This window comes from Macaca thibetana, chromosome 4 (genome assembly GCF_024542745.1).
Source record: "Macaca thibetana thibetana isolate TM-01 chromosome 4, ASM2454274v1, whole genome shotgun sequence".
Classification (NCBI taxonomy): Eukaryota; Metazoa; Chordata; class Mammalia; order Primates; family Cercopithecidae; genus Macaca; species Macaca thibetana.
In genome coordinates this window covers 96,999,649-97,025,688 of record NC_065581.1, presented here as the reverse complement: position 1 = coordinate 97,025,688, position 26,040 = coordinate 96,999,649, and the positions used below count along the sequence as shown (strand labels likewise).

The window sequence follows — 26,040 nt, the reverse complement described above, 5'->3', positions numbered from 1 at the left end:
GGTTACTTGCCCATTTTTTAAATCGAGTTATTTGCTTATTTGCTATCCATATTAAGTTATAGGAGTTCCTTCTATATTTTGGATATTAACCATTTATCAGAATTGTGGTTTGCAAATTTTTCTCCCAGTCTGTCAGATGTAGTTAGACTCTGTTGTTTCCTTTGCTGTTCAGAAGCTTTTTAGTTCAAGGTAGACTCGTTATCTATTTTTGCTTTTCTTACCTGTGTTTTTGATATCACATCCAAGAAATTATTGTCAAAACCAATAGCATGAAGATTTCCCCTATGTTTTCTTCTAGGAGTTTTACCATTTCTGGTCATACATTTAAGTCTTTAAACTATTTTGAGTTAATTTTTGTGTGTAGTGAAAGATAAGGGTCCAATTTCATTCCTTTGCATGTAGATACCCAGATTTTTCAACATCATTTGTTGAAAAGTCTATCCTCTTCCCATTGTATACTTTGGTACCCTTGTTGAAGATCAGTTGACCACACACTAGCCCTTCCTTATCTGTGGTTTCACTTTTCAAGATTTTAGTTACCTGTGGTCAACCACAGTTAGAAACTAATAAATAGAAATTTCCAAAATAAACAATATGTAAGTTTTAAATTGTGCATCATTACTGGAACACGGTGAAATCTCATACTATCTAACTTCATTTCTCCCAAGACATGATTAATCCCTTTGTCTACCATAACCTCGCTGCATATGCTACCTGCCTGCTAGTCACTTAGTAGCTGTCTCAGTTATCAGACTGACTGTCACAGTATAGCAGTCCTTGTGTTCAAGCAATCCTTATTTTACTTAACAACAGACCCAAAGCACAAGACTAGTAATGCTGGCAATTTGGATATGCCAAAGCAAAGCTATAAAGTGCTTTAAGTGAAAAGGTAAAAGATTTTTACTTAATAAAGAAATTTTAAAAATCATATGCTGAGTTTGATATGATATACCATGAGAAAAAAATCTCTCTGTGAAATTGTGAGGAAGAAAAAATAAATTCATGCTAGTTTTCCTGTCATAGATTTCATTCCATTGTGGTTGGAAAAGATACTTGACATGATTTTCCTAATTTTTTTGTTATTACACTTTAAGTTCTAGGGTACATGTGTACAATGTGCATGTTTGTTACATAGTTATGCATATGCCATGTTGGTTTGCTGCACCCATCAACTCGACATTTACATTAGGTATTTCTCCTCATGCTATCCCTCCCCCAGCCCCCAGCCCCCAGCCCCCAACAGGCCCTGGTGTGTGATGTCCCCCACCCTGTGTCCTTGTGTTCTCACTGTTCAACTCCCACCTATGAATGAGAACATGCAGTGTTTAGTTTTCTGTCCTTGTGATGGTTTGCTGAGAATGATGATTTCCAGCTTCATCCATGTCCCCACAAAGGACATAAACTTATCCTTTTTTATGGCTGCATAGTATTCTATGGTATATATGTGCCACATTTCTTAATCCAGTCTATCCTTGATGGACATTTGGGTTAGTTCCAAGTCTTTGCTATTGTGAATAGTGCCGCAGTAAACATACATGTGCATGTGTCTTCATAGTAGAATGATTTATAATCCTTTAGGTGTATACCCAGTAATGGGATCACTGGGTAAAATGGTATTTCTAGTTCTAGATCCTTGAAGAATCACCACACTGTCTTCCACTGTGGTTGAACTAATTAACATTCCCGCAAAAAGTGGAAGAGCATTCCTAAAACACTTTTTTGGAAAAAAAAAAAAAAGCATTCCTAAAACACTTTTATTTTCTTCTTTTGAGAATTGTATGTTCATATCCTTTGCCCACTTTTTGATGGGGTTGTCGTTTTTTCTTGTAAAATTGTTTAAGTTCTTTGTAGATTCTGTATATTAGCCCTTTGTCAGATGGGTAGATTGCAAAAATTTTCTCCCATTCTGTAGGTTGCCTGTTCACACTGATGATAGTTTCTTTTGCTGTGCAGAAGCTCGTTAGTTTAATTAGATCCCATTTGTCAATTTTAGCTTTTGTTGCCATTGCTTTTGGTGTTTTAGTCACGAAGTTTTTGCCCATGTCTGTGTCCTGAATGATATCGCCTAGGTTTTCTTCCAGGGTTTTATGGTTTTAGGGCTTATATTTAAGTCTTTAATCCATCTTGAGTTAATTTTTGTATAAGGTGTAAGGAAGGGGTCCAGTTTCAGTTTTCTGCATATGGCCAGTTTTCCCAACACCATTTATTAAATAGAGGATCCTTTCCCCATTGCTTGTTTTTGTCGGGTTTGTTATAGATCAGATGGTTGTAGAGGTGTGACATTATTTTTGAGGCCTCTGTTGTGTTCCATTGGTCTATATATCTGTTTTGGTACCAGTACCATGTTTTGGTTACTGTAGCCTTGTAGTATAATTTGAAGTCAGGTAGCATGATGCCTCCAGCTTTGTTCTTTTGGTTTAGGATTGTCTTGGTAATGCAGGCTCTTTTTTGGTTCCATATGAACTTTAAAGTAGTTTTTTCCAATTCTGTGAAGATAGTCATTGGTAGCTTGATGGGGATGGCATTGAATCTATAAATTACCTTGGGCAGTATGGCCATTTTCACGATATTGATTCTTCCTATCCATGAGCATGGAATGTTCTTCCATTTGTTTGTGCCCTCTTTTATTTTGTTGAGCAGTGGTTTGTAGTTCTCCTTGAAGAGCTTTTGTTTTCTGAAAAAGTCTTTATCTCTCTTCAATTTTCAAAGAATGTTTTTGCTGGACGTAGTAGTCTTGGTTGCCAGTTTTTTCTTTCGGCACTGTGACTATATCATCCCACTCTCTCCTGGCTTTCAAGATTTCTGCTGAGAAGTCCCCTAACAGATGTATTGGAAGTCCCTTGTACACAGTGAATCATTTTTCTCTTGCTGCTTTTGAAATTTTCTCTTGCCTTTGTGGACTTCTTTGGATGTAGCCTATTTGAGGTAGGCTGGTCTTCTTGAATCTGGGTGTTCATTTCCCTTCCCATATTTAGGAAGATTTCAACCATTATTTCTTTAAATAAGCTTTCTGTCCCTTTCTTTCTCTTCTTTTTCTGAGATTCCCATAACATGTATATGGATCCTTTCAATGGTGTCCAGTAGCCTTTTAGGCCATTTTTACCCTTCATTTTTATTATTATTGTGTCTTTTTGCTCCTCTGCCTATTTTATTTCAAATCACTTGTCTTCAAATTTTCTGATTCTCTCTCTTGCTTGATCAAATCTGCTGTTGAAACTTTATAGTGAATTCCTCATTTCAATTTTTGAATTTCTCAGCTCCAAAATCTGTTTGGTTCTTTTTTATATTTTCTATCCCTTTGCTGAAATTCTCATTTTGTTCCTGTATTGTTTTGATGAGTTTATCAATCACCTTTATGGTGGTTATTTTGAACTATTTGTCAGGCAATTAGTATCTAACTATTTCTTTAGTATCAATTTCTGAAAACTTGCTTGGCTTATTTGATTGGGCCAATTTTCTCTGCTTCTTTGTGTTCCTTGTAATTTTGCATTAGTATCTACACATTTTAACAATATAGCTACCTCTCCCAGTCTTTGTAGACTGGCTCCAAACAGGGAAACATCTTCACCAAGCAGCATAGCTACAGATTCAGGGGACATCGCAAACATTTTCTGTGGATGTGTCTCCTCTGGATGTCTGTGTCTAGGTTCCTAATTAGAGAGATTTACCAATTTTTTTTCCTGGAACTCGTAATTTCTTTCTCCATTGGTATCTATCTTTTGTACCACAGGTTCTCCAAAATAGCAGCATGCCACCCGACTCTTTTTGTGTTCCCAGTGGCCTTCCAGGCATCCAGAGTACATGAGGTCTCATCAGTGCCCCAATTTGGACTACATAGAAACCAGTACCTCTGGAAACCCCCCAAAAGCCAGAACACTGCATATATGCTCCACTCTTCTCTCCTTGAAGGAAGAGACTGCCAAGCAGCATTGACCTCTGTCAGCTATACCACAGGTCCTCTGGAGCAACAGCACACTGCCCAGCTCTTTTTTTCTGAGGAGCCCCCAGCTATCCAGAATATGCCATTTCCTGCCAATACGCTGAGATAGATAAGACAAAAGCCTGTCCCCAAAGAAGCCCCTTGAAAGTCAGAAAAATGGACATATGCTCCAGTTTCCTCTCTCTCCCCAGGGAGAAGCCAGGAGCTGGAAGTTTCCCCGCAATCACATGGCACTGTGCCAGAGAGAGATACTATGGCAAGAGGGTGCCACAGGTTCTTCTACTGGCTTTGATGTAGCTGGCTTCCCCTTTGCCTAGGATGCAAAAGTTTCTTAACTGGTTTCTGGGTTTCTCACAAAAGGAATTGTTCCATGTATGGCTGTTGAATCAGTGTTGCCATGGGAGAAAGAGGGTCTGAAATTTCCTATTTTACTGTCTTAATGGTGTCTTTTAATGAACAGATTTTTTTTCATTGTAATCAAATTTTTCAGGTTTTTATTAAACATCTGTGTTTTCTGTGTCTTGTTTATGAAATTTTTTACTCCAAGGACATAAAGATATTCTATATTCACTTCTAAAAGCCTTTTACATTTGTTTTTAAGCCACATGGAGTTTATTTTTATTTATGTATAGATTTTAAATCAATGCGCATATAAGTGTAAGTAAGCATATATGAATTCATGTATATGTGTGTATAATATATATTTATATAGGTGAGATTGTTTTTTTTTTCTATTTAGATAGGCAGTTGTCCCAGCATCATTTATGGAAGAGTCCATTCTTTCCTCACTTCTCTAAAGTGACATCTTTTCATGTATCAAGTGTAATGTATATGTGTGGGGGCTCTCTTTAATGTTCTCTTTAATGTTCCCTTGATCTATTTGTCTATCCCTATTCAAATATCACACTATGTAGATTACTGTATCTTTATAATTTGTCTTAGTATCAAATAAATTAAGTCCTTCTATCTGGTTCTCTTTTTTCAAGAGTTTACTTACTATTCTTAGTCTTTTATGTCAGAAGTAGTATGTTATCATCTTTCACAGATAATAAAACTTTGAATTTTATTGGAATTGCATTGAATCTATAAGTCAATCTGGGGGAAATTGACATCTATAGAATAATGAGTCTTCAAATTCATTAACTTGGTATTTTTCTCCATTTACAAGTGTTCTTTAACATCAGTTAAATGTTATAACTTTTCCAGTAGAGTTCTTACATATTTTTAGCATTAGGTATATATATTTTTAACAGTTAAATGTTAACTCTTTTAAACCTTCTTTTTCTAATGGTTTGTAGAAAATATATGGAAATGCAATTTTTTGGCTTGTTTTCATATCCAGCAAACTTACTAAATTCTCTTATAGCTGCACAATAATAACACTGAGACTTTCTTACTCTCCAAGTCTCATACATCCTATTTTTTTCCCTCATTGTGCTAGAGAAGTCCAATATTGAAGACAAGTGGTAATAGTGGACGTTCTTTCATGTTTTGAAAGGGAAATGTTCAGCATTTCATAATTAAAGTTTTCTTCAGGGGAGATTCAATTATCAAAGTAACGTGACAGACATGAAAAAGAACCAAATGAAAATGAAGAACATTTTTTTAAAATCACATCACTCTCTCAATTGATGGAAAAACCATCTTTAATATTAAACTAATAACCTGCTGATGAACTGGGAATAGAAGGGAACTTTCTTAATCTGACCAAATATAATACACTTAATCATGAAGCCCCTGAGGCTCCAGCTCAGAGGAGGGTATCTCCTGTAAGATTCCCCAGCCTCAGTAGGCCCTGGACCCTAATTTTTCTCTGGACTTCTTGTAGACATGGAACCAAACTTCAAATGCTATGTCATCCCTAAATGTCTTCTAAATCAAGATAGCATTGGTGCTTCAATATTCCACTTACCTTTCAAGATCTCATTCAAAACCCAGCCAGGGAAGGCCTACTGATTTTTCAGACCTTGAATATTTTTAAGTTGCTGTATACACACACATGGACATACATAAATATAAATACACACACACATATTTTGTCCAGCATATTTTATTTTCAGTGGGAAGATTAATCTGAGTAATACAATTTATCATTACCAAACACCAGACTTAGATGGCATTTTTAAAATGTCTTTTATCAAAACAGATGATCAAGCAAATAATTTTCTAGTTCTATTTGGCTTTATTTACTTGTTTATTTTTTGGCAGTGAGCGTTTCTCCTTGAATACTTCTTTGCACATGGTGCCTCCGCTGGCTACAACACTTTTCCCTTCCCACAACTCTACTTTGCTCAGCTAACTCTTCCTCATGCTTCAGGATAGTCCAATAATCACATCAGGAAGTCTTATCCATTCCATTTCTACACAATCTGAGTTCAGTAGATCCCATGCATTTTATAGCAGAGAGGATATATTTAACAACATAAGTGTTACAAGAATACTAGCCAATATGAACAGACCTACAGGCCAATAAGAATACCAGCGATCTGTAAACAACCAGGACCAGTATATACTAGGTAAATATCACCTATGCTCAAAGCATATAGTACAGTAAGATGTGGTAAGATACAAAGATTATCCTGGTGCTTCTCATGTTGTTCTGTAACTTGCTGTTTACCTGTCTCTTATGGTAATCTGTGAGATTACTATGAACAGGGACAAATCATACTCAACCTGGAATCCTGTGTTCCATGGAATCTTGGTTTAAAAAAAATAGGTCCCAAAAAATATTATTTGAATTAGGTAAAGGAAGTTATATTGAGAGAATGTTCACTAAATAAATCACTTCCTATTACTTCACAGCTTTAATCCCTGGAAGTCCATGAACAATGAATCCATTTCACTCATCTTGTTGGAACACCTCTGCCGAACTTTCAAACAAATCCTGGAATAAAGAGTTTGCTTATCAAACTGCCAGTGTTGTAGATACAGTCATCCTCCCTTCCATGATTGGGATTATCTGTTCAACAGGGCTGGTTGGCAACATCCTCATTGTATTCACTATAATAAGGTAAGTGCTCCTTTTTTTTTCCTTCTGTACTTTAGGAAACTACAGTCAAAGCTCCCTAAATCAATCCTTTCCCCTGTAGCATTTTGCTTAATGAAATGCAATTTCTTAAATATTTGCTTAAGATAATTAAGATAATTAATGAAGATTCTACAGATACTTTCATCATGCATTAGGTAACATCTCAGTTGGAAATCTCAACATGCTAAGACCTAGGCCAATGCTTACTGCTGGGTCAGTGAATTTTTAGGGCAATGACTCTCAGTCTTAGCTGCATATTAGAATCACCTGGGGAGTTTTAAAAACTCCTGATATGCAGTTTCACCCCAGACCCATTAACTCAGAATCTCTAAGGGTAGGGTCTGGGTAAGATTTGAAACTGCAATGCAACGTTTTATTTTCCAGCAATAAGAATTATCCTAAAAAGCTGACCTGTTTAGGCAGGTGAAAGAGATTCTTTTACTCACTTGGGCAAAAGAGAGACTTTATCTGATCACCAGAAGATGCAGGGAGTCATAGGCAGTGGGCTGTTCCCTTTTGTGTAGACCAGCCTATATAGACCAAACTGAGAGACATTTGCCCCCCAGTACCTCCTGCCTTGGCACCACGTATCTCACCTAATTCAGGTAATTCCCTCCTCTCAAGTAGAGACTAAAGTTTTACCTGGAGAATAAGAACTGATTATTTGTTTTCTAGGGACTTGATAAAATGGATTCAGAATTAGTGCACACAAGCCCTATAACTACTTGGTATATTTGCTATCTTGATTTTCACATGTAAGTTTTGCTAGTTTTAATAACTATAGGATGTTAACTTTTTTTCCTAGTTTCTGATTATACTTAAAATTGCCATTTTTAAAATGTTTGTGAATATTCATATGTTATAAAAGGTATTCTAGACTGCAGGTTTAATATCCCTTATCCAAAATGCTTGGGACCAGAAGTGGTTCAGATTTCAGATTTTTCTGGATTTTGCACAGTTTGTATATGCATAATGAGATATCCTGGAGAAGGGACCAAGTCTAAACACAAAATTCATTATGTCTCATTTACACCTTATACACAAAGCCTGAAAGTAACTTTATGTAATAATTTAAATAATTTTATGCATGAGACAAATTTTTGTAAACCAAACCATCAGATAGTAAAGTCGTCACTCTCTCTGCCACCCATGTGGACATCCGTGGTTGTCTGGCATCACCATCATTCCTGACTCCAGATTTACATCTAACCAATGAACAATCACTTTCTTAAACTTATTCACACAACGGTACTTAGCAGTAAAAAAATATGGCCATTAATACCACTAATACAGTGAAAAATAATGTGTTCAGGGCAACTAAGCAGCCCAGTAACATCACCAGAACACCGGCACCAGCTGCGAAACAACAGCAGCTGAAGGGGGCTGGGAGGGTCATTTTTCCCTTGGAAATGCTGTGTGTTGTGCAGCAGCATTTTGACTGCAACCCATCACATGAGGTCAGGTGTGGAATGTTCCACTTGAAGGGTCATGTTATTCCTCAAAAACTTTCAGATTTTAGAGCACTTCAGATTTTGGATTTCCAAGTTAGGGATGCCCAACCTGTACTACCCAATAGGTGTTTTCAGCATCATATTAACACATAACCGCAAAAAACTTTTGTGGAACATACTACACTAAAAAGCACAGCAGTACTATTATTACACTAGTACTATATAGCATTATATAGTACTTATATATATAGTATATATATACACTATATATAGTACATTATATAGTACTATATATGTAGCAGTACTATTATATATACAGTACTATATATTTAAGAAAAGAGGCTCAGATGAGTAAATAACTGGTCCAGCATCACAGAGCTAGTAAGTAGCAATCCTGGCAATTGAACTCAGATCTAATTCCAAATTCTAGGCTATTTCCTCCACAGCTAATGAAAACAAAGAGGTCATCAAAATTATAGAGACAGTTGTTGGATTTGCCATAAAGATAAAAGAATCCTCACAGCCTTAATTGAGAGCAAGAGGAGCCCTCAGGATGGTCATGCAGATGGTGCTCATCACCCCGAGAAGACTCATAACTTGTCACTTCCCCGGGTGGCGTCTCATCAGCCAGCCCTCTCTCAAACTTTCATTTTCGCTCTCTCTGCAGTTAGAACTAGAGGATCAATGGTATTTTTTATACCAGTCACAGCTGAAGATTTATTTAGTACATAGGGATTCTACTCTTAATAAATTCAGGCATTCCTTATTGTGTCCTGTAAAGCCATTTGTGAATATCAAGCATTTTAAACTTTTCTTTAAGTGCTAGAAGAATGTCCATTCAATATATATTAGTAAATACCTATTGCATGCCCTGCATTGCCCTAGGGTGTATGAAAATACCCAAAAAAAAAACAAAGCAGCATCTGTTTTAAAAGTTCATATTCTAGTGGAGAAGATGAGATTTAAATTCATGGAATAATTTGAAAAATAATACAAGAAAGACAATAAAAACAATCAATTGCGGGGGGAAAAAGATGGCTCAGATGAGTTCCAGGAAAGAAAATGGAAGTAATCAAATATTCTTAGGGAGCCTCAAAGAGGCAATAGTGCTGAGTAGAGAGTTAATAGCCAGATACTTGAGAATATTTCTAGCTCCCTCCTGTTGGCCTGTTGGATCTGCCCAGTTCTCCTTCCATCTCTCCCTCATGGCCTCCAGTATTTCTGCCCTGCTCTTCTACAGATACATATAGTGTGTCCTACACCCAAAAGCCTTGGTACCACCATTGAAAAACCCAAGTCCTTATTAGGTCTTAGCCCTTCTGAAATGTTTGCATTTTCACAGGTGGCTTTTATATGCAAAACCTTTGCAATGTGGGATTCCAGGCCTTGTGACAAGCTTTTGAAGAGATGTTTGGAGCCAGAGAAATTTCTTGGACCCCTCAATTTACACCAATAGATAACAGGCTAATCCTGTCTACTTATACAGAGACAAAGTTGAAAAAAAAGGAAGACATGTGCAATGTGAACTCTTCTAAAAGTAAATTCTGAGCTATGATTTATGGAAACAAATTTTCAACATGAAGTCAACCATCATTTAACTGGGGAAAAAAACACTTGAGCCATTATATGGACCAATTTGTTTGCATTATTGTGAAAAATCTATCATTTCTTCATATTATCATTTTATACATAATGTGAGAATATACATTAGATAAAGAAATGCTAATTGAGCTTTTAAAATAAGTATTTTAATCTTTCAAAAAGTATAGGGAACAACTTTTAATTAAAACAACAGTTTTAATTTTTTTGCTAAGATTTTAACACTTTTCCTTGCAAATTGCTCGCCAAAAATTTATTAATCTTTCAAAAGTCATTTAAAAGCAACTTACATTTATTTATTTAGTTAGTTGGCTAGGAATGTATCAACATTTTGCAAATTGCTCTCTAAATATTTTAAGGCAATTTGTATTAATGTTTTCATCCTGCTTTGCCATGATCTTTTGTTACTTTCTGAACAGACAGGTGAATTAAATAAAATATTAAGACTACAGTAACAATAAGGAGAAATAAATAACATTTAAACAAGATTTAATGACTTTTCCTTTTATGGTAGTAATTGTATCAAAACCAGTGTTCATCAATAGAACTAAGAGTCATAAGCAAGCAATGAACCAATTTCTGACTTTGCCAAATGAAGACTAGAAACATATATAAAATAAATATGTTTAAGGAAGGTGGAGCTTCAATAATAAGATGTTCTAGGTGCCTTTTGTAAAAACAAGAAGCAACTTGTGTATTAGGAGGGTGACTTTAAAATAATGAGGCCAGATCATCACTAGTCTGTTGTACATTAAATTTGTAGCAGGTCAAAAGAAGCCAGTTTAGAAAAGGTAGGCAGAAAATTGAGCCAATTATAATATTTTCCTCTTGTGTTCCCAGGAGACCGATCAATGAACTCAACCCCATTACTCAACTATTCTCCACAGGCACAGCAGGCCCTGGGAATCACCTGTCCTTTAATAAAGGCACTGACTTTTTTTTTATCAGACCCCCACATCCACCTTCTGAACACATCTTCCTTCTGTTTACTGATAGATTCCCTTCAAGTGGGCAGAGTCTCTATAAAAGGTGCCCTATCCTCCAAAAATAAAGAGTTCCCATTTTGTCACTTCCTGCCTTCATCTCCCTGTCAGGTCAACTAATTAATACTAAGTCATGAAATCATGAAACAGAGGTTACAAACAGAGGTTAATAAATGTATTAACCTAGAGGAATACTGTCTAATGGCAGAATTCCAGTTGCTGACAGGGATGGGAAACGTTTTAGAACACAGGTCTCTTTTTTCCCAACCCAGATTAAATAATAACTAACAGCTCCCTCTGACCCAGCCCTCTACCATTCCAAATGTCAGCCATACACAGACTTTTGTTGGAATTGACCCATACCCTTGGCTGCACAGATATGTTTTAGATGCCAGAGTACCTTGCAACCACATTTGTTCAGATCTATGGTCCAGTTGGCCAATATGCTAAGCCGGCTTGGGAATCTAAAGAAGTTGAGTGGCTTGCCTAACAACACAATGAGTGAGGGCATAGAAATGAAAATAAAATTCCCAATTAAGTTATCTTTCCACTATATCACTCTATCTATGTAGGGAAGGGTTGGCAAATATGTGACTCTACTGTAAACTCTCTCACCCTTAGCAGTCATCTCTAATCACACAGGTCTGTCCTGTGTAGCATCTGTTTTGTATAGGTCTGTCCTGTGTGAGGACTCAGAATTCTTCTCAGCAAAGTGCTTCAGGAAATGACTACTAATCCATTGGCATTGGCTCATGATAGCAATTTAATTCAACTAGAGTTAAATGCCAGACAGGATGGTGAGGCAACCCAGAGATTAACAAGAGCAGGAAGCCAGTTCTACACCCTACCCCATCCCTCACCCCAACACCACCTTCCTCTCCCTGCCCCAAGCTGGAGGGAGAAAGGGAGAAAGAGGTTTTACAGCCCTCTGCAGTCTGGGCTGCCTGGTGGGAGCTGGAGCCCCACTGGTATCTTGGATCATGGAGTGAGGGCTACATTCTGGCTTCTCTTCTCCCCCTTACTCTCCAGTTCCCACCAGTGCTTCTGATTGGCCAAACCTAATCAGAAGCCAGTTGGCAAAGGGGCCTGAGGACAGGCTAGCGAATGACAAGCACAGCAGCCTACATGCGTAGTGTTGTGTTTTGTTAGTTTTACTGAATCCATATCATATGTTGTTATTTCTGATTGCAAAAGGTAAGCATGGTTTTAATAGAAATTTTGAAAAATTGTCAGAAAATGCAAACAGTAAAGTAAAAAAATCAGTCATACTACTACCAAATAGATGATCACTGTGATCACTTGACATATTGTTCCTGCAAATTTTTTAACAAATGTTTAAATAAATTTAGAGTCATGCTCTACACGAGTATTCTTTCTTTTTTTTCCAATGTGATTAAATATTCTTTCAAACTATGACTTATAACAGCTATATCCTATTGAGTGTGGTAGTGTAGAATACCGTAATTTATTTTGTCATTCCTCAAATTAATGAGCATTAGATATGACCACTTTAACCATATGGAACACATGTTAGCCAAAATTATCACAAGTCTTTGTATTTTATTTTAAATGTTTGCATCATAAGAAACATAAATCTCATGAAGTCTGACATCAGGAAATCTGAAGATAAATTAGACCTAAAATGGGATATAATTTATATAGTTAGAAATTTTACAATTTCTATTTGTTTTTAATTTCGATGCTGTTGCTTTCAGTAAAGAAGACAATAATAAATATAATGTGTTATTTATATTGCCCTAGTAACTTATGTCCAGATAAATTTATCAATTGCTTCAGAATTCTCTTTGTACTGTACAGAATATCGAGACACACTTTTATTTAATTCTTTTTAATTGGCAGTTAATGGCCTGCACTGTCTCCACAATATAATTACCATAATTCATTATCAGTAAATGATGGGTACCCCTCTAGAGAAAAACAAGGACCATGGATCTAATTGCTGCAATTGAGACCTAAGCAACTGCTTATGGTTTATATCCCAATTCACATGCAAATAATGTCTATTTATAGACCAAGATTTATGATTTTTTTTTGTCTGTTTTTTTTTTTTTAGTTTGGAGCTCTTTCTATCTGACTGCTAATATCTGTCCCTCTTCTCTGTCCCCTCTCCATTTCCCACTCTAATGGCCTGGAGAGGACAGGGGATGAGAGACCAAGGACAGTCAGCTGGCTGGTCTTTTGTTTGACATGATCTTTTCTTCATGTCATCTCTCCCTCTTGGTCATTCTAGTGTGAGGCACTAAGTTCCTGAGAGCAAGGAACCAACCTGTTTTTTTAGTGGCAGCAACAATGCATACAGTATGGTTGCTGAATGAGGACTCCATGGCAGTAACTGCCCCACATAGTGGGTGCTGCCAAGGCCTGGAGAAGAGACGGCCTCACCCAATCTGATGTTTCACATGAGAATCTGACAGCTGAGAAATGAAGCTCACAGGTTATAGAAGTTGTAGCCAATGAATAATAAAGACACACACGAGCTTCCAAACAGCAGAGCATTAGCCCTGAAATAGGAGCATATACACCATGGAATACTATGCAGCCATAAAAAAGGATGAGTTTGTGTCCTTTGTAGGGACATGGATGCAGCTGGAAACCATCATTCTTAGCAAACTATCACAAGAACAGAAAACCAAACACCACATGTTCTCACTCATAGGTGGGAACTGAACAGTGAGATCACTTGGACTCGGGAAGGGGAACATCACACACCGTGGCCTATCATGGGGAGGGGGGAGGGGGGAGGGATTGCATTGGGAGTTATACCTGATGTAAATGACGAGTTGATGGGTGCTGACGAGTTGATGGGTGCAGCACAGCAACATGACACAAGTATACATATGTAACACACCTGCACGATATGCACATGTACCCTAGAACTTAAAGTATAATAATAATAAAAAATAAATTTTAAAAAAAAAAGAAATAGGAGAAAACTAGCAATTGTGGCATAATCTTAGGACTGGTTCTTATATGCTCTTTAAATTCTTATTTGTCCACATCTGCCAAGAAACCTGTCTTGACTGTGCCCAAGAAAAAGGAGAGGGCCCCTTCTTTGTGCTTCTTGACCTTGTACTTGTCTCTAGTTTTCTCTCATCAAATTGTAATGTGATCATTTATTTATGCAAGTCTAGACTATAAGCTCCTTGATGACAAGGTTTATACATGGTTTAGCTTTACAGCCTTAGAGCACAGTATTATGCCTGCCATGTAATTGGTGCTCAACAAAATGTTTGTTGAATTAATAAACAGCATCTCCCAGATAAAGATGATACCTGTTTATTATTGAATGTGCCAGCTCCTTGAAAGAGGAACCAACTGAATTTTAAATTTCTGCTCTCAGAAATGTATTTCACCTGCTGATGAGAAGGCCACTTCTAGATAGCACTGAATTCACTTCTCCCACCCCCAGCTCCCCACAGGAGACATGACATCATTCTCAGTGCCATCTACCAGCTCCCTCTTTTCAGATGACTCTCTCTGTCTGGATCTCAGGGTCTTTATTAATAGTCTTTGCTATTTGTTAGATTTTTCTGGAATATTTCTAAGTCATTGTTGAAATCTTAACAATGGCCTAAGCTACAACAGGAAAAAAAAAAGCATTAGACAACAGAAATCATTTATTTTCAGTCTTCAGCTGTTTTAAATACTAGGAATGAGTAAAGACTAAATCTTTTGTCTGAGTGTATTTAAAGTTGGTATAACTTGTTGCTGCATTAAAAAATTACCCCAAACATACCGGATTGAAACAATAAACGTTTACTGTCTCATGTGTGTCCAGTGGTCATGGATTCAGCAGCAGCTTAGCTGGTTGGTTCTGGCTCATGAACTGTCATAAAGTTGCCATCAAGCTGTCTTCCAGGGTTACAGTCATCTGAAGGCTTGGCTGCAGCTGGAGGATCTACTTCCAAGGTAGCTCATTCCCATACCTCGAAAGCTGGTACTGACTGGTTGTTGACTGGAGCTTCAGCTCCTCTCAACGTGGACCTCTCCATAGTGTTGCTTGAGTATCCTCACAAGATGGCAACAGGCTTCCACCAGGGAGAGCAATCCAATAGAGAGCAAAGAGAAAACCCTACAATAACTTTGTGACCCAATTTCAAAGGCATACACTGTGACTTCTGCCATATTCTCATTGTTAGAAGCAAGTTAATAAGGTCAACACTCAAAGAGAGGGAATTGAAAAAAAAAAGAGAGAGAGGGAATTAGGCTACACCTATTGAAAGGAATATCAAAGATTTTGTGGACATATTTTTAAACCACCACAGTAAGTTATCAAATAAATAGTTCAAAATGCTTAAATATACACAAGACTAGGCATTTCCTCTATGCATTTGTGTAGGTTTCCTTTAACATTTTAAAATGCATTATGGCAATTAAAAATTGTATCAGGTAGCATATATTGAATAGTCTGTATACATTCAATGTCAAACCTCAGTTTCCTCTATCTCTTTCAGGTCCAGAAAAAAAACAGTCCCTGACATCTATATCTGCAACCTGGCTGTGGCTGATTTGGTCCACATCGTTGGAATGCCTTTTCTTATTCACCAGTGGGCCCGAGGGGGAGAGTGGGTATTTGGGGGGCCTCTCTGCACCATCATCACATCCCTGGATACTTGTAACCAATTTGCCTGTAGTGCCATCATGACTGTAATGAGTGTGGACAGGTAAGTGAAGGACTTTGAAATATCTTAATATAATTCAGAGGTGCCTGCGCTTCCCCAAGCTCATTCCAATTCCAACATCAGTTTTGGTTTATAACAGCAAAGCTTTTCTTCCTTCGCTTGTTTCATTGTAGGATTGATTACTTAAGAATATTTTGTTCAACTTTCACAGAGGTCTATTTTTAATGGAAAACATAAAACACAAAAATCTCCTTTTTTCTAATCATTCTTTTCAACTCAGTTTTATTTGCAATTCACTGCATGAAAAAAAATCACAAAACCGTGAAATATTAGAAACCAGAATGAATTCCCCCCATGAATTTCACAGTAAGGAAGCTGAGGCCCAAAGAGGTGAGGAGATCTGCTAGAAGCACATAGAGAATTAGCAGCAGAGCCAAGAATTAAAGTAGGTTTCCTTAGTCTCTGTCCAAGGCTATTTCTGATATGTCCACTGTCTCATACACTTGTTATTGCCTCATAGCTCTAAGGAATCAGTAGAGTAAATAGAGGTTCTTATATGACCATGAAGCAATTTCCCAGTGCCAAGAAGATCATCTTTCACAAACATTATTGTGATTGGTTAATACAAATGCTGTCATTTTATATTATTAGAAATGTATACCACTATGTCCTGGAATGTGCCATAGCCCCTTTCACCATCCATGTAAGCTAATGTTATTTGAGGAGATGATGGTGATAGTGAGTACTTATTGAGCCGATAAGTGGTAGAATCCAGTTCAGACCCAAATCATCTGACTCTAGAGATGGCAGGTAGTTGTAACTGCTTCAATCTCTGGCCTGTCTAGGAAGCATGCAAGCTAGGATGTGCCCTGCATTATCCAGATGCCAGAATGTCCACCCCAGGTCCTAACAGCTCACCTCAAACAGAAACAGGGCCTAAAGACAACCATAGTACTTCCAACAGTGTTACTCTGTCTTTCAGAAAAACCCACTTAAAATCTCCATCTGCCTTCTTCCCAACCCAACCCCAGCCCAACACATTTAATCCTCCTTTCTCTGATCTACTGTCTTTTTCCTTTGATTCAAATATATTACATAAATCACGTGTGTGTGTGTGTGTGTGTGTGTGTGTGTGTGTGTGTGATTTATTGTCTAGTTCCCTTGCACCTCAAATGTAAATTCTCCAAAGGCAGGTCTTTGTCCATCAATATATCATAAATGTGTGTGTAACACTGCCTGGCACTCAGGTGCTAAAAAAATATTGATGAATGAATGAATGAATGTCTTGAAGGGTATGTTAAATTTCCCCGGGTCCATCCAGAAATCTTCCTGAACCCTGCCTCTTTCACCCTTCCAAATGGGACTCTTGGGTGGGGAAGTGATGAACCATTCTTTAGATGAACAAAAAAAGAATGACAAGGTTCATATAAATCATCCACTCTGACAAAAATGAATAATAATGGTAAAATTTTAAATATACTTTTATTTTTTTGCAAGAGAATTTTCAAAATATAAAGTTTCCTTCTCAACTTATAATTCGCATATTTTTAAATCAATATACTGCATAGGTCTAGTTAGCTCAGCTGATGCCAGCCACTGTGACTGTGTCATGAGAAAAGCCCCATAAACATGTCAGGGTTCCAATACCAGGAAGAGGGCCTTGAACAGGCCAGGCTCACTATGGAAAAGCAACCTAAGGTATAGACCATACCACTAGTAATCCCATTCTTGGGGATAATATGAGCTTCTTTATACACTGTGCCTTGGATGCAGGAGAATATTGCCTTTTTTTTGAGAAAAAAAAAAAAAAAAGAGGGGTATACTCCTGTAAATCTTTTACTGTAAATGAAGTGAATGGGCATTTTCTGCCTTGGAACAGACAAACTGTGTATATTTTTTAATATTGACAGATTTTTCTCTGTATGTATACATGTACACACATGCATGTGTGTGTATCTTACTCGTAGTCTTTTGTTTTGTTTGGTTTTAATCCAATTGACATAGTATGCTAAAATTTCATTTCACATTTAAGACATCTGCCCTTTCCTTCCCCTCGCTCTGGAAAATCAGGTGGTAAGAAACAAATGAAGAGGCTATAAAACTGAACCATTACCTTCCTCACAGTTCTTGTAGTTCTAACTCTACTAAAATCATTAAAGTTTAACAAAATCTGCAATTTTGTAAGAGAGAAATGAGGCTTGCTTTGTAAGATCATAACTAAATGTCGGTGCCATCAGTATGCCTTAGTGTTTACATATTTAAATCATTTTAATTGCCAATTTAATGGATCATACATTTCAAGTGTTTCCAATAACTCATTTTGCTTTCCCTAATTAGTGATAACTGCAAGTGTGTAGAATATCTAGTAGTCGGCTCCTACCTCCATAGCCATACAAAAACAATATATAAACACCCAAAATGTCAAAAATGTTTGCTTTCAAATGAAAGCTACCTAGACTTTCATTAGTGGCTACTTTTATAAATAAATTCTCTAAAACATCAGGAGTCAGTAAGTAGGAGCCAAAATTTGCAATTTATTCATTCATTTATTCAAAAAATATTTATTGAGCATGAACCATATGCCAGAGATTGTTGGACACAGGGGATACAGTGGCCTTAAACTAATAGTCAAGGCTCCTGCCCTCATGGGGCTTTCATTCTAGTGACATAGACAGACATTAAGTGAAGAGTCCCACAAGTAAATGTTTATTTCCACATAGTGATAACACACTAGGAAGGAAAAATAGAGTCTCCCTATAATATTCTTTTACAGTCGTGGTCCCTTGTATAGAATGGGTGGTCAAACAAGTCTTCCCTAAGAGGGAGACGGTTAAATAGGGTCTTGAAGGAAGAGCAGGAAGAAGCAGAAGCAGATCCCGCCAGGCAGGTAGCACAGCATATACCTGACCTTGAAAGGGGAAGAGCTTGAGGAAGTCAAGGGAGAGACTGGCACAGGCTCCAGCTTGAGCAGCAGGCAGAACCAGGTGGGAAAAAAAGACCTGTGGAACATGGGAGGAATTCTGAGAATTTATAGAAAACCATTGAAAGATTTTCAGTTGGGGAGGGATGCTATCAGAGAAGATTCCTTAATTGCTTGATCCCATGACTTCATCATCCTATAATTCCAGTAAAACTGATGGCTGGGCTGCTATGCAGTCACTACGGTATCCACTTCCCCAGCAGGGAGAAAAGAGGCCCTTCTCTCCTTAGCCACAGGGAATGCACGTGCAGTGTGCAGAGGATGGGTAGCCGAGGAACCCTGGCCAGACCACTCTCTGCAACCAAAGGCCCCTTAACTGAATACAAATGTCCTGCTTCTGGTGCAAAATTGAAAGGGCAAAAGAAGAGGAAATTTTTTTATTTTTGTGAGTCTTCATTAAGTAGCTTTACAAAAACTTGGAGAAATTTAAGTGACCATAAAAACCATTTTTACATTTGTTTAATTTCTGCTGATACTATCCTCCACCACCCCCCAGCCCCCAGCAAAGCTGTGCTTTTTCAAATAGGCCTTCCTTCTGAATCTGAGCTCTTGTTTCTCATTCTTCAGTTTTCATTTTGCTCTGAAAAATTCTTTGGATTTGCTGGAGGACTAAATATATTAGATATGTCAGAATTTCAAGTTTGATTAATGATTACCACTTTTTTCCTGGCTGTAAAATGAAAAGAAAAAAAAATAAAGAAAAATGCCTCCCCATGAAATTAGCCCATTTCTTCCCTCTGGCTCCTAGCCTAAGTTCCTTAAGGAATTTGCATTGTCTATACTAGTCACACTTGTTCATCCTCACTGTGACTTCTGTGAGCTGAAACTCCATGAGCGTGGTGACTTTAGTATAAAGCCATCGGGGCAAAATGTTTGTTCTATGTTCCTGAATCCCTTTCTGCTGAGAGATTCTCTTAGCCCCACATTTTCCTCCTTCCTGCCTCTGTGTCAGTAAATCTTGCTGGGAAAAGGGTCATTTCCTCCTGGAGGAAATCCGTATTCAGAGACAAAGTTTTCCAGAGTCTCATTTACAGGAAAAGCACCTTTGTAAAGAGTGCACTGCAGAATTTTGCCATTATCAGTGTGTTCATAGAAGGAACAACTATTTCAGTGAGTGGTTTATTCAGACTTGCAGGGCCAAGAATTGTTTTCTCTACAGATACCAGGCAGCTCTTAAAAAATATAACTTTCTTTTACCCTGATAGAGGTGTGCTTCAGAGAGGACAATAATGCTAATAATTTACGCTCGTCATGAACCTTTCATCCTTGGAGCTCAGTGTTTTTATTGATTGTTCCAAAACTCTTCCTGACTGCTTTTGCAGGTACTTTGCCCTCGTCCAACCATTTCGACTGACAAGTTGGAGAACAAGGTACAAGACCATCCGGATCAATTTGGGCCTTTGGGCAGCTTCCTTTATCCTGGCATTGCCTGTCTGGATCTACTCGAAGGTCATCAAATTTAAAGACGGTGTCGAGAGTTGTGCTTTTGATTTGACATCCCCTGACGATGTACTCTGGTAAGTTGTTAAAACTTAAGAAAAATGAGTTGAATTAAGTTGTGAATTACTTCATTCTCCTTGTCAACATGTGAGCAGCCTCAAAGAGTATCCTTGTGGATCCTCTTCTCACCAGTATCTCCACTTAGGTCTCTCCACACATGCAATCAAGGTGATAGTTTGATTTTTAAGGAGAGGATAACCTTTAGAAAAGATTTTGAATTCAATCATGTAACCTCAGTGGACACAAATATATTTAAATAGGATTTTAAAGATTCATAGCAGCCAGATGCAGTGGGAATGCAGCAATCAAGGGAGGTAAGGAATTTCCAGAGTCACTCAAACTCAAACCTCATCAGTATGCAATTGCAGTTTGCTTAAATTGTGTCCCCTATAAAGATATGTTCAAGTCCTACACCAGCTCCCCCCTGCCATACCTGTGAATGTGACCTTATTTGGAAATAGGGTTTTTTCAGATGTAATCAAGCTAAGTTAAGGTCTTGCTGGATTAAGGTGGGCCCAATGACTATTGTCCTGATAAGGAGAAGCAGATTTTAAGAAATACAGAGACACACAGAAAAGAGACATGTGAAGACAGAGGCAGAGATTGGAGTGATGTATCTGTAAGCTAAGGAACACCAAGGATTGCCAGAAACCAGCAGAGAGGGTAGGAGGGGGCATAGAGCAGATTCTCCTTCAGAGTTTCTAAAGAACCAAACTTGCCAGCACCTTGATTTCAGATGCCTAGATTTCAGAGCTGTGAGCGAATAAATTTCTATTGTTTTAAGCTATCCAGTTTGTGCTAATTTCTTACAGCAGTCCTAGGAAACTAATGCAACTACCATAGCCATTTTATGCATTTTAATTTAAAAGGAAATTAAAAGTCTTCAATGTGAAATTTGAACATAGAATTGGAGTTCATGATTAAATTCTTTGAGCAACTACCAATGGCCAATAACTGTGTTAGATATTTTTACATATGCTATCTCAAGTCAGTCCGGCAGATCCCTTTCTCCGACTCTATAACTTGTCAAACAGATGAGTCATTTCTGCATTATGTGGACGCAGCTAAAGAAGGATGGCAGTAAAGGACCTGCAAATCCACTAATCCAGTAAAAAATAAAATTCATATACATGCATGTTTTGTTCAGTTTAGTATAAAAAAGTACTATAGACTAGGTGGCTTGTAAACAATAGAAATTTATTTTTCACAGTTCTAGAAGCTGGAAATCCAAGATGAAAGTGCCAGCATGATCAAGTTCTGATGACAGCCCTCTTCCAGGTTGCAGTCTGCCAACTTTTCATTCTATCCTTATGTGGCAAAAGAGAGAGACAGGAAGCAAGCTCTCTTGTCTCTCTTCTTATAAGGACACTATTCCCATTCATGAAGGCTCCACTCTCATGACTTAATTACTTCCCAAGGACCCCACTTCCTCATACCATTATATCGGGGGTTAGGTTTTCAACATAGCAATTTTGAGGGAACACAAACATCTAGAACATAATAGTGCAACATAGATAGGACTGGACTTCCAGTTCCAAAATGGCAGCATAGAAGCAAGCTGACTGAATGCCCCCCTGAGCCCTCAGAAAATCAAAAACAAATATACAGCACCAAGGTTAGCATTAGCAATATCCCAGAACTCCAGAACTCAAATATGAGGATGAGACGGTTCCTCAGGCTTCAGAGAAGTGAAAAAAAATATGAAAAAGCCTCCAAGCCGACTGTAATAGAATCAGATTTCCACATCCATGACACCCTTCTCCCCCATTCTGCTTGACACCAAACACATGAAAAATTTCCCCCCAACTCACAGTTTCTACACTGAAGAAAACACGATCAAGGTAGACAACCAGCTTTCCCACCACCTTGGGTTCCCTGACAAAATATCTGTCTCTGCCTTAACCTATGGGAAGTATCACAAGTGCTGGAAGGGAGAAATATCCCTGAGAACAGGCAGAGACAAAGTAGGGAGGTGGGACAGTTACTCTGTAGCTCAGCCAAAGGAGACACTAAATCAGAGTGGCTATTCAATACCACTACACTGCAGGAGGTACATTCAGCAGGTCCCCTGGACAAACCCCTAGCCAGGCTTCCCACACATCTGGGATATCTCCTTTGGGACCTCCCCCATTCAGGACAGCCAGTGACTGATGGGTTACTAGAGCGAAAGCAAATCTGGGCTTAAGGCGCAACCTAGAGCCAAAAGGAGACAACAACCTAGCGATAAAGACTCTCTAAGAAAATATATGCAATAAAAACCAAAACAAGTCAGACAGAGAAGACTGGAATAAATAGCAAATCCTCAATGCAAAGACATAGTTGTACATCCACAAGAAGCAACAGCAAACAGCAAACCATGATCTCTCCAAATAGACAAAGCAGGGAACCAGTAACTGACCCTAATGAGACAGCAATATGTGAGCTCTCTGGCCGATAATTCAAAATAATAGTTTTTAGGAAACTCAGTGATCTCCAAGATAACACAGAAAAGCAATTCAGAAATATATCAGAGAAATTTAACAAGGAGATGAAAATAATTTAAAAATTAAAAAAGAAATCTTGGAATTGAGAAATACGTTTGCTGAACTGAAAAAGTTACTAAAAATTCTCAACAGCAGAATGGGTCAAACAAAGGAAAGAATTAGTGAGCTCAAAGACAGGTTATTTGAAAATACATAATCAGAAAAAAAAAGGAATGAAAAGAAATGAAGACTGTATACAAGATATAGAAAAAATTACTTCAAAAGACAAAATCTAAGACTTATCAGTGTTCAAGAGGGAGTTGAGCAAGAGCAAGAAGTAGAAAGCTTATTCAAAGAAATAATAACAGAAAATTTCCCAAAAATTGAGAAAGATGTAAATATCCAGATATGGGAAGATCAGAGAACATCAAACAAAATCAACCCAAATAAGACTCTACCCCAAGGCAGATAATAAACTTTCAAAAGTCAAAGACAAAGATAGAACTCTAAAATCAGTAAAAGAAAAGAAGCAAATAACGTGTAAAGGAGCTCTAATTCATCTGGATAGGGACTTCTTACTAAAAACCATATAGGCCAAGAGGGAGTAAAATGACATTTTCAAACTGCTAAAGAAAAAAAACTAAAACAAAAACAAAAAAAACCTGCCATCCAAGATATTGCATCTATCCTTTGACTGTGAAGAAGACAAAGTGTTTCCCAGACAGGCAGAAGCTGAAGGAATTTACCACTGTCAGATCTGTCTTACAAGAAATGCTAAAGGGAGTTCTTCTGTTGGAAGGAAAAAAAAACACTAATGTGCAAAAAGAAAACATTTGAAGGTATGAAACCCCTGGATAAAATTAAATACATTAACAAGCCCAGAATGCTCTAATACTGTAATTTTGGTACATAATCCACTCATAATTATAGCATGAAGCCCAAAGACAAATCTATCAAAAACGATAACAGCTGTAGCAACCTGTTAAGAGACAGATAATATGAAAATATGTAAATTGAGACAACTAAAAGTTAAAATGTAGGGGAATGGAGTTAAAGTGTAGTTTTTTCCACTTGTTTCTTTGTTTCTATTATTTTCTTTGTGATGTAAGATAAATAATCATCTCTTTGGAATAACTTGTAAGATATATGTTTTTTGTCAACATCATTGTAACCACATTGCAAAAATCCATAACAGATTTTAAAAATAAAAAGTAATGAACTAAGACATTCCATCGAAGAAAATCACTTTTCCACAAAGGACGATGGTAAGAAAAGAAGAAAGGAAGAGAAAAGTTGCAGAACCAGAAAACAAGCAACAAGATGGCAGTAGTAAGTCTTTACTTATCAATAATAATACTGAATGTAAATAGTCTCAATTTTCCAATTAAAATGCAGTGAGTGGCTTGATAAAGAAACAAGACTCAACTCTATGCAGCCTGCAAGAAACCCACTTCACCTCTAAAGACACACATAGCCTGAGAGTGGAGGGATGGGAAAAGGCATTCCATACAACTGGAGATCAAAAATATCAAGAGTAGCTATATTTAGATAAAATACACTACAAATCAATGACTGTAAAAGAAGACAAAGAAGGTCACTATATAATGATAAAGGGGTCAATTCAGCAAAAGGATATAACAATTTTAAGTATCTCTGCACCCAACATTGGGGCTCCCAAATATATAGAGCAAACACTAATAGATCTGAGGGGAGGGAGGGGCTGCAATGCAATAATAGTAAGAGACTTTAACACACCAATCTCTGTAATTGACAGATCATCCAGACAGAAAATCAACAAAGAAACGGCAGAGTTAAACTACACGCTAGACCTAATAGGCCTGACATTTACAGAACATTTCACCCAACTGTTGCAGAATGCAAATTCTTTTCAACAGCATATAGAACATTCCCCAGAATAATCCTATCAGGCCACAAGACACACCTGATCAAATTCAAAAAAGTAGAAGTTATAGCAAGTGTCTTTGACCACAGTGAACTAAAACTAGAACTCAATAACAAGAGAAACCTTGGAAACTACACGAATATATGTAAATTAAACAACATGCTCCTGAATTATCAGTCAATGAAGATATCAAGAAGGAAATTTAAACATTTTTGAAACAAATGAAAGTTGAACTACAGCATACCAAAATCTATGGGATATAGCAGAAGCAATACTAACAAGGAATTTTATAGCAATAAATGCCGATATCAAAAAAGTAGAAAGACTTTAAAAATAAACAACCCACGAACGTACCTCAAAGAATTAGAAAGGCAAGAACAAACCAAACCCAAAATTAGTAGCAGGAAAGAGGTAATGAAGATTAGAGCAGAAATAAATAAAATTAGACTTAAAAAACTACAGATGATCAACGAAATGAAAAGTTGGCTTTTCAAAAAGATATGCAAAACCAACAAACCTTTAGCTAGACTGAGAAAAACAGAGAGAAGATCCAAATAAACAAAACCAGAAACAAAAATGGAAACATAACAACTGAAACCTCAGAAATACAAAGAGTCATTAGAAACTGTAATGCATCACTAAATGCCAACAAACTGGGAAATATAGAGGAAATAAATAAATTCCTGGACACATACAGCCTGCCAAGATTGAACTATGAAGAAATAAACAACCTCAACAAACCAACAGCGAATAAGGAGACTGATGCTGAAAAAGAGTCTTTCACCAAGGAAAAGTCCAGGACCTGATGGCTTCACTGCTGAATTCTACCAAACATTTAAATAATTAATATCAATTCTCTTCAAACTTCAAAAAAAAAAAATGAAGAGGAAGGAATACTTCCAAACTCATTCTACAAAGCCAGCATTACCCTGATACCAAAACCAACCAGAGACACACACAAAAAGAAAACTACAGACCAATATTACTGATGAACATAGATGCAAAAATCCTCAATAAAATATTAGCAAACAGAATACAACAACACTTTAAAAAGATCATATATCATGAGCAAGTAGGACTCATCCAAGGAATGTGAGGATGGTTCAACATACGCAAATCAATAAAGTTGATACATCACATTTACAGCACCAAGAACAAAAACCATATGACTATTTCAATAAATGCCAAAAAATCATTCAATAAAATTCAGCATCCCTTTCTGATAAAACCCTCATCAAACTGGTTATAAAAGGAATATACCTCAAAATAACAAAAGGCATACATGACATACCTACAGCTAATTTTGCACTGAATGGGGAAGAATTGAAGGCCTTTTCTCTAAGATCTGGAACAAGACAAGGATACCCACCTTCACCACTTTTATTCAACATAATATCAGAAATCCTAGCCAGAGCAATTAGGCAAGAGAAAGAAATGAAGGGCATTCAAATTGGAAAGGAAAAAGTCAAATAGCCTTGTTCACAGATGGCATGATATTATGTTTAGAAAAACCTAAAGACTCCACCAAAAAACTATTAGAGCTGATAAATG

The 26,040-nt window shown here is 37.3% G+C and overlaps 1 protein-coding gene across 1 annotated transcript in view; it reads left to right on the top strand.

Annotated features, from left to right (window-relative positions):
• Positions 1-26,040, top strand: part of MCHR2 (melanin concentrating hormone receptor 2) — a 65,661-nt gene that overhangs the window by 29,700 nt on the left and 9,921 nt on the right. Inside the window, exons 2-4 of the mRNA XM_050786254.1 lie at positions 6,743-6,950; positions 15,477-15,686; positions 19,947-20,141. Of these exons, the coding sequence (XP_050642211.1) occupies positions 6,769-6,950; positions 15,477-15,686; positions 19,947-20,141 (587 nt within the window). The 5' untranslated portion in view covers positions 6,743-6,768. The remainder of the gene's footprint in view (positions 1-6,742; positions 6,951-15,476; positions 15,687-19,946; positions 20,142-26,040) is intronic.